Source organism: Camelus bactrianus, chromosome 2 (genome assembly GCF_048773025.1).
Source record: "Camelus bactrianus isolate YW-2024 breed Bactrian camel chromosome 2, ASM4877302v1, whole genome shotgun sequence".
In the NCBI taxonomy this organism is placed as follows: Eukaryota; Metazoa; Chordata; class Mammalia; order Artiodactyla; family Camelidae; genus Camelus; species Camelus bactrianus.
In genome coordinates, this window is record NC_133540.1 from 89,551,488 (window position 1) to 89,561,789 (window position 10,302).

At 38.1% G+C, this 10,302-nt stretch overlaps 1 protein-coding gene across 1 annotated transcript; it reads right to left on the minus strand.

Moving 5' to 3' along the window:
* Positions 1 to 362: 362 nt before the first annotated feature.
* Positions 363 to 7,305, minus strand: NAA11 (N-alpha-acetyltransferase 11, NatA catalytic subunit). The gene is made up of 2 exons (XM_010969280.3): positions 6,468 to 7,305; positions 363 to 1,180 (listed from the first exon to the last, which is right to left on the minus strand). Exon 1 carries the CDS (start codon positions 7,173 to 7,175, stop codon positions 6,480 to 6,482), a length of 696 nt encoding a protein of 231 aa, XP_010967582.2. The 5' UTR covers positions 7,176 to 7,305; the 3' UTR covers positions 363 to 1,180; positions 6,468 to 6,479.
* Positions 7,306 to 10,302: the final 2,997 nt, after the last annotated feature.

Sequence of the window (10,302 nt, forward strand, 5' to 3'; positions counted from 1 at the left end):
ATAAAAACAACATTAAGTAATTATAACTCTGGATTTGTCTGGTGACTTTCACTGCACTTTGTCAGAAGTGGTCAAAACACTTTGTCTTCACTTATTTTTACTGGGGAAAAAATAGTAAACAGGATTATAGTGGTGGGTTATATAAATATTTACAAATGACATACAGCTGCCATGTATTAAGTCAACACTTAACATCTTAATATTTTAAAATAGTAGAGTCTCCTATTTTGCTATGATTTTCCCACTTTTATAAATAAAATGCAAAAAGTAGCAGTAGAAAAGGAAAAGGAAGTCTGGCTTTGAATTCAAAGAGACTTGCATTAGATCCTAGATATTTACTTTGCTTCTTTGAGCTTCAGGTCCCCCATTTACAAAACAGGGATAGTAATACCCACCTCCTAGGGCTGCTGAGAGAGTTCAATATATTGTTAATAAAGGCCCTAGCATCATGCCTGAAAATTACAGGTTCTCAATAAATGGCCAGTTATGTCACTAACAAAAAAAACCAGATTGACACAAACAAGCTGATAGATATTCCAATTTAATTACTGGTTTTCCTTTTCTTAAAATCTCCAAGTTCTGATTGCATAGCAGAAGCCCTTCCTCACCACTTCCCCCACCGGGAAGGAGAAGGAGACAACCTCCTCAAGAATGGGGAGGACATGACAGAGACGGGTTCCCAGAGGAAGGAAGAGAAAATCGAATATGTCTACCAGAAAAGGCAAAGGAGGAGGAGGGAGGGGGCATGAGGTCTTACTTGATGGTCCTGCCTTCCCCCTCCAGGATGAAAACTCGGATAAATAATGGCAAAACCCAAAAGCAGAAGAGCGTCAGGAATTTGCCCTGTTCCCTGCTCAGCATTCTAGGAAGAAACAACCTTGCAAGACAACCACACCCAACACAGAACTACTACAAACAGAATAAAAGGGCGGCATCATGTGAGCAGGCCAAGGAAGGTTCTGTGATGGCAGGCCTCAAACCTCCTTGGCTCTTGTGCAGCACGGGCTTCTGTCCACGCATTCCTTCATGATCCCTGTAGGGTATGTGGAAGGCTGAGAGTTGAGAGTGAGAAGCCACTGGCGTCACTGTGAGATGACCCCAGAGCAGATGCCGCAGAGCAGACACAGGCTAAGCCAGGGCTCAGAGGGCAGGCATGGCCGAGACACGAGGACCTGCAGTGCTGTGAGAAGTGAGAAGAGAGCAAGTGAGCAAAGAGGGCTCCGGGCTCTGACCACTCTGAAAAAATAAAATACTGGTTTAACCATGACAGACTCTGGCAGCAGATTAACAAGGCGCTTAGTCTAGATTAGATGTATCTCCACAGAAGCCAGTGAGAACCCAGCTGGCAGCACAGAGATCCACACACCGGTCTGGGCTTTCTCCCCTCTTTGCCATGAGAACACAGGAACTTTTCCTGACACCTAAAAGCCATTTCTGCCAAGAGAAAGGGGAGGAGGGAGGACAAGGGAATGCCAAGATCTACCCCAGAGATCCTATTTTAAACCTAAAGAAACCTTGTTACTTTTCTTGTCATCTTCAAATTCTGTCCCATCCTGCTCCACTCAAAAAGAAATTTATTTCAGTTCTAAAGAAATGAAACGCCTTTTAGCTCTTGATAAGCTAGATGCAACGTGTCCAATTCTGTAAGTCATATTTTCTTTCCAGTAGACCTAGAGATGAAACCCAAATATCCATTATGTCTCTATTCATAACTTAAAAGTGTCCTAATTACATTAGGTAATAGGAAGTAGTACCTTAGGTACATTTTCTGTTTTTAAATTCTGCATTGATAATTTGGGCAGGTCCTTCCTTCTTTTCTTTATTCAATGAATATTTACTGAGTATCTACCATGAATGAATAATGTGCCAGGAATTAAGGAAACAAATGAGACAAGGACCCTACCCTTAATAAGGTAGAAAGGTTTCTGTGATATGTGAGTGGACTATAGAAGTTAAAGAAAAGCTAGTGGAGTATTGCTGCCCATTACTGAGTAACTACAAACACAACAAAACAAAACAACAACAGAATCTTACTACTATAGAGATGTATTACCTTTTCCCATCTATCAAATGCACACAAAAATAATAAGACAAAGGTTGACTATTATGCACAGAGCAGTTAAAAAGCATTTTTGTATAAAATCGTAATTACAGAAAAGCTCATTTCCAGAATAAGAACAGTAAATCAGGCTGCAGGGCAGTCAGAGGCATAGAATAAAAAATCTTTTTTTTTTTAAAAGTATATTTGCCATAATGAAAGAGCAATAAGATATGGGAGAATAGGTCAGAAAGACTATCATCATTACCTTTTTCAATTTGTTTCAAATACTTTTAAGAGAGGCACACAAAAGAAGTTAAATAAAAAACGAACATTCTATAGTTCTTTTAGTTTTCTCAGTAAATATTGCTTGATACGTTTTAAGACATTAAATTTTAAAAAGTCAAATAACATTGTAATAAATGTCCTAGGATAGTTTGCTGTTTAAGGGTATAGAAATTTTTCATAAAGATAAAATATGATTATAGCCCTTAATTTATTAGCTTAAGTTCAAATTTTTACATTACAAGGATTTTTTAAAAATAGGCAATGGCAGCCTGAGGAGTATGTTAATTGATAACATGATTTTATGAAAACAAAACAGAATTTTATGACTATCCTTTAAAAAAAAATCCCTGTGATGTTCTGAGGATATTAGTCTATAGAAATAGCATTGCAAAATGTTTCCAGAAAAGCTCTTTGAACCATTGCCATTCACAGAATTTTTATTAGCCTTTCTTCCTTATCTCTGCTACCGTAAAGCTCCTTAGCACGGAGAGAGCACAAAATTTAGGAAAAGCCTCTGCTTTTATCCATTACCTCTGACAAAGTTGGTATTTCAGTCATCCTAATTGTGTATCATACACTGACTGAAAAGTGACATTGTTAGAGATTATAAATAATTAAATAAAATGGTATCTATCTGATTAGTATTTCAAAACAATATTTTATCTCTTCTCAACCCCCTCTTTATCTTTGTAGAGTGCAGTTGCATTTGAAATCTATGGTTTCTGGCATATCTGGGGTAAGGTTATACTAGGAATTTACCAGACCTGTCAGTCTCTAACTGTCTTCCATATTTCATTATATCATTCCAGTTATAATTAGTTGTCTGGTAAAATTAGGAACAGTCTATTTCAGTGAATGCTCATGTGAACATTTAACAACTTTTTGTTAGGATGACAGCTTAGCGACAGAAAGAATAAACCAGAAAGGGAGAGTCACTGAAGTAACCTTGGTTAACTCAATACTGCCAGCTCAATGGAAGATTTTAAGATTTTGCATTTTTCTCCTCTTTGTTATTAATCATCCACATATTTCTTGTCAAGAGATAAGCATCAATTTGATGGCATTCCTGCCTCAACTAGCATGTTTTGAACTGACCTGTCTTCATTGCTATGGCTCCCTAGAAACTTTGCTGTTGATGAGCGTTGATTCAGCTGAATGCTTTGACATTCAGCTTGTCAGTGAAAGCTATTTTAATCATTAAGATGCGTCTCCCTTCCAAGATTGCAAACTGTTGCTGCTTATACACAACATTCTATCATTTGATTACTGTGGAGAAGAAAAGAAAAGAGCCTGAATGGTTATTATTACTACAGATTATATAAAGAACTAGAATTTACAGAATATTTAACTGTGTATGAGATACTGTTCTAAGCAATTTATAGAGATTGTCTCATTTAATCCCTGCCATGGTGGAGTCTTGCCACCTGAGTTTTCATCCCATTTATTATCTGAATGATATGCAGCCCTCATCTTGAAGTAACAGTACTTACTTCAGAGGAATATTAAGAGGATTAAATGAGATAATTCACACACAGTACTTAGAATAGTACCTATAACCTAGAATTCTCATAGTGCTATTAGTGATTATTACTATTTTGATGTGAGAAATTAGCTGTTATTATATTAAGTTACTGAGATTTGGAGGTTAATTTTTAGAACAATTAGCCTATGCATACTAATATTCTTGCTACCAACATGGCCCAAACATGGCAGTGGGCATCCCAGACCTGAAGAGGACTTTGACTGGAAATGACCCAGAAGGGAATAGTGAGGACCAAAGATTAGATGGGGCTAATGAAGATGTCTGAGCAGATATCACACCAGAAGGACAGTGATGTTAAGTAAATATCTCCTTCATCTTAGAAATAAACTTCAATTACAGTGACAGAAAGAAACATTTGAATTATTCCTGAATTTGGACACTCAGATTTATAACTGCCACAGAATAATTTTCTTACTATTATTTATTATTTCTCTTCCCCTACTAGGGTGATAGTTATTTTTGTTTCTCATAGCAGATATTAAGTGCTTTTGAATTCATCAAATTATATATGTAATATACCAAACTATATAAATACAGTGTTAAAACAATCTCTAGTTAGCTCTGTTCTACTTAAAATCTTTCTCAGGTAGAGTGTAGTAACTGAGGAGAAGCCAATAACCACAAAGATGAGATCAATATTACACAACTCATTCTATACAGATATTTTTTAAATTGATAAATTTTTTAAAGGCTTGTTCATTAAAAAAAAAAAAAGTCTTGATAGAGCCCTCCAGGATTTTTAGGCAGGGGTAAATTTGACAACACTTCTCTCAAGGCATTAAGTTTTGTTTAATTTTATCTTCCCTTTTAGACTGATTTGCTGCCTTTGTCTTAAGCTTCGACCAAATGAATTGGTCACTGTGAAACCTTCAGGTTGTTAAATGACAGATGCAAAGAAGGACTCCTCTGAAGATACGCTCTTTCTAACCTTCATGAACTTACTGTATCTAAATTTTTATAATGTATGGAACCATACGTGAATAAAAGTAAAATGGGATTAGTCTGCTATACAGATGAGGTTTCAGCATCAAAATGTACGAAAAATATAGTCCATTTACCCTTAAATGCTATAATGTAAACGTCAGCCTGTCCTAATCACTGGAGTATACTAAGCTCCAAGCCAGGCAAATACAAAATTTTATGAATGAGTAAATTAATCAAACAGTAATTATTTTAATTATATGCAGTGTGTGTCACTCATGATTCATCTTTGTTATGAGAAAGTTGTTGCTTTTTTCACATGTGAGTGTAAGGTGAGTAGGTTTAGAATTTAAAGTTTCTAAATTGACTCTTGAAATTCTGAAGGTGTTATAAAGTTCTTAGATGGAAATTAAATAGTCTTTTAAAACTACTTTTCAGTGGCTGCTTAGTATTAGTGTTACTGTGTAGTAGGAAGAACAGTAATTGTTTTTTGACTTTCCATGTTGATTTTTCACATTTAAGAGTGAAGAATAGTATAATGAACCCCTCAAGTACCCAACTTCAACAATTATTACATATTGCCATTCTTATTTTATCTATGTCCCCTCTTCCCAACCTCTCCCCGCCCCCCTGTTTTTTGGCTGGAGTATTTTAAAGTAAATCCTAGGCCTCGTATTATTTCAACCAATTATTTCAATATGTATCTCTAACAGATAAGGACTTGAACATAATACTACAACACCATTTAGCTCACCTAACAAAATTATTAACAGTTCCTTAATAGCATACAGTCCACGTTCAGATTATGCCTGGTCATCTCAAAATGTATTATATTTGGTTTTTTTAAATCAAGATCCAAACAGTGTCCACAATGGTTGTATTTGGTTAATATATCTCTAAACGTGGTTTTAATAGATAAATTCCTCCTCCCATTTTTAAAAATGACGTTTATTGTTGAAGAAACCAGGTCATTTGTTCCGTTCAAATTCTCTCATCTGGATTTGGCTAATTGTAGCTTAACATGTCTCTCTCTTTTTTTTTTTTTTTTAAATAAAAATGATAGATCTAGAGCTTTGTTTGGATTCGAGATTAATTTTATACACACACACATACATAAGATTTTCTTTTTGCAAGAATATTTCATAAGTGACCCTGTGCACTTCCAATTGCATTAGGAGGCACATATTTGTCTCTCTTATCATGATGTTGAACATTGACTTCAGATGTTGCCAGTCTGATCCATCATTGCAAAGTGCTCCAACTTTTCACCTATTAGCCACTGATGACAACTGGCTAGATCTATTATTTCATCAAGAGTTGCAAAATGGCAATTTTACAATTCAATCATTCTTTCTGCCTTTATTAGCTGTCATTCTATAAAGAAGAAATTTCTTTCATTAATTATGTGGATACCTGAAATAAAATTCATACCGAAAAGACAGGATAAATACTTGTTTCTTTACTGAATTTAATCTACTTTCAGTATTGAGTCCTTATAACTTCCAATACTGAGCAATGAGTTTCCCCCAACCCACTCTACACTCCTCCCGAATGTCAACAGGTGGTTTTCACAGTGAAACCTAGCAGAGCTAGAATGGGATAGAATAGGGCCGACCCAGGTGTGGTGCAGGAATCTAGGGGAGAAAGAGACTGGGTCAGGGAAGGGAGAAGGCATACCTTAAGCAGGTTCTAGGAGGTGGAATCTGAGTCTTCTGAGCTGTCCTGGACGTACGTGCTTTCCGTGGACTCACTGGGTTCCTTGCTGTCAGTGCCACTGTCGTCAGCAGCCGCGTTCTTCTCCTCCCAACAGGCCTCTTTGGAACCAGGAAGTATGCTGCCCTGGGTCTCCTGGTTCTCCCCGGAGCCCGGCACCAAGTACCTGCCCTTCCCCTTCAGCTCCAGCTGCCTCCTCAGCTCATCTGCCATCTGCGAGAGATCCCGCTTCATAGCGTAAGCATCTTCTCCATCTGCGTAATATTTGGGTTCCACCTCACTAATCTGAAAGTTGAGGGTGTTAGAATAGAGGTGCAGGGCTGCCCGGTTACTCTTCCTGACATGCAGGGACACGTACTTGGCACTAAAGTTCTCTATCATGGCCCGGGAGGCCTGGTCCATCAGCTTTTGGGCCAGGCCGAGGCGCCGGTGTGAACGCTTCACGGCAAGCGAGGTGATATGTCCGTGGGGGACGTCATCTGGGTCCTCCTCCATTTTGGCCAGGACGTAACCCACCATCTTCCCGTCCTCGGCCTCAGCGATGTAGGAGAGCTGGGGCCAGGAAAGGCCATGGTAGAAATAGTATTTCATCTGGTAGTTCTCGGGAAGGCAGAGGAGGTTGCAGTGTTGCATGTTCATCAGGTCGTCTGGCCGAGCATTGCGGATGTTCATAATGGCGGCAGGCAGCAAGCCGATCTGACGGCAGTGACCGGAGGAGGAGAAGCTGCCGCCAAGCACCAGGGACCCAGTTTGCCTTGGGAGTCTGGGTCCAGGGCCCGAAGCCGCGGGGCTGGATGCTGTGGATGCTGGATAGCGGGAAGGCGGGCAGACTGGGAGACGGAAGAGGCGGTGCTAAGACGCGGCTTCCGGAAGCCCGCCCCTAGTTGCAGCCAATGAGGTCCTCACGTCATTGTGCGCGCAAGCGCGCAGGGCTTGGCGGGGCGGGGGTGGGAAGTGGAGTTCATTAGGCTCTCAGGAGCTTTTAATGCAAGGTCTGATCCGTTGCTGTCATTATTCTGATATTTGTTTCAGTTTTAACTTTTAATATGGATACATCTGTATAAATTTTCACGAACTGAAGAAACCCATGTAACCAGAATCTAGAGGAAGAACTAGAACATCGCGAGCACCCCAGAAGCCCCTCTTCATGCCCCTTCCAGTCCTTCCTGCCCCCTGTTCCAAGAGCAACTTTCACCCCGCTGGATACTTGCTTCAGCTACCTTGTTTTGTGTAATTGTGTGTTCTTCATACTCTTTCCAGTTTGGTATTCTGTTGCGTAAATGTATCACTCTTTTTTCACCTATTGGAGTGTTGTTGGCCGTTTGTGCTATTTCCAATTTGGGAATAGTATGACTAGTGTAGCTAAATGTTTTGGAACATGTATCAACAAAAATACATGCATATTTACCTGGGATTAGAATTACTGGTCAGAAGATACTATGATATTCAACTTTTGTATAAATACTGCCAAGCAATGTTCCAGAATGGTTGCTGCACATTTTTATCAACATTTAGTATTTCCTCATCTTTTTCGTTTTACGCATTCTTGGGGGCGGGGGATTATGGTTTTCTTTTGTATTTCTCTAATCGCTAGTGAAGTTGAGCACGTTTTTTAGTATGCTTATTAACCATTCTATATATTCTTTTTATGAAGTGGTTGTTCAAGTCCTTTGTTCATTTTTCTATTGGGTTATATGTCTTTTTCTCATTAACGTTTTTTAAAAATATATGTTCTGGATATGTGTCCTTTGTCAGATATACTTATAGTGAATAGCATCCCCCTCAATTGGTTGATTTTTCATTCTCTTAATGGTGATTTTTGACACCAAGTAGGAATTTTAACATAGTCCAATTTGTCCGGTTTTGGTTTTGTTTTTGTTTTAATTTCATGGTTAGTGCTTTTTGTGTCCTGTTTAAGAAATCTTTGCCAACTCCAGGGACACAGAGACATTCTTCTATGTTTTCTCCCAAAAACTTTATTGTTTTACATTTTATGCTTAGATATTCAGTCCATTGGAATTTATTTTTGTGTATGTTGTGATGTAGAGGTTCAGCTGGTTTTTGCTCATATGGATAGTCTATCCATCTAGCACCGCTTAATGTTTTAATTGACTCTATACATTGGAAGTTATTTACCAATATTATTTCCATTCAGAAATGTCTCTTTTATGTTATACCTCTCTCCAAGAACAAGGATATGTGTTTTGAGATGACATGGCTCTCAAAGCATAATCCAGGAAGTCATTTGGTTCTTCTGTAATAGTTTCTTCCTAAAATGGTTTGGACTATCAGAATTTGAGTACATTGTGTTCTTTTATAGGAACATTGTATATTTACTTGACTTCCCCAAGTATAGGCTTGACAAATGGGGCAAGTGTGAATAGACCAACTTAGAAGAAATCAAAACTCACATATCAATTATTAATCTATCGCTTGTATTTTCATCTCTTTTGTTTATCTTTTTTTTATTCCCTAGGCCATGAAAGAAAGATGAAAAAGATCCTTGGGCCTATGCAAACTTGGGAAGAAGAGGCACCAGATTAACCAGTAAGTTTTATTTGTTTGAGTCTGTTTAATCCTGAGTATGAGGCCTAATCTTAGGGTAAGACAACAACAAAAAGAGTTTTCAAAGGCAACTAGTTAGACCCAGAAAAGGAAAATGGCAGTTACTTTGACTGTAGTGTGAGCCAAAGCATTTTCATGCCTAAGTCATTTAGAGAGCAAAACACCTTATGACAGCTATATGATAATGTATAACAGATCATCAACAAATGAACAAATAAATATTTTTTATACCTACTGAAGTGAACTCTCATTGTTTCCTCCATTGTCCATAATTATAAACAAGACCAAAAATTATAAATTCAGTCATGTGGATAAGCAAGAGTAAATAGCAAAGAAGAATTTTCTACTTTCTCATGCTGCTGCATACTCCAAACCCACCTTTTTTTCTGGTCATTGACAGGGCATAGCTACATAAAATATGAAATCAATAATTTTGGGAAAAAAAGTTTCTGACATTAACACCGAGTTTAAACAGTGGGCAGTGGCTGTAAGACAGTCAAGAAACTCCCCTTGTATTGAAACGGGAGCAAACAGACTGGGTTTAATATAAGCCCAGCCTTCTCTGCTTGCAGAGAATAACATTGCATATTTTGTTAGGCTAACATTAAAATATGATTGTGTCTTTAGGAGTGCTGTGATGTGTAGGGAATAGCATAGTCAGAGAGGCTGGGGCAGAACTGACTCATACCAAACAATGGGCTGTTCTTTGTCTTCACGGATTTGTGTTCACACCTAAAAACAGTTTCTTTTTCCTCACAGCATAAAAATATATAAGCTTGTAATTACCAAGAAGACTTAGTGCTAGGGTTCTCTACAAGGTTTGTTTAAAGGAGAAAAAAGACTCTTTGGCATCTTGTGATAGGATGTTCATTTAAACTGGATGCAATAGAAGCTTTGGATTAGAAGAATATCCAATATACTATGTAAGCAGTATCTAGCTGTACCCAAGAGGGTGGACATTTGTGAAATTTGGGTGGGCCTTGGGACCCTGAGACAAGTTTTTATCCCAGAAAATGACCTCACTCCTATTGGTATAGATATGTAATGTCCTATGTAATGAATCTGAGACAAGCATCAGATAAATTTTTAGAGGCTTTCTAACAGGTAAGGTCTACACAAGTGGTGAGATTTAAGGTGGCTAACAGAAGTCCATCAACATCTTGGATAAGGGCAGGGTTTCCAGTATATAAAATATTATCTAAATCCTTTTCCAAATGTGGGAGATCAAAGAAAG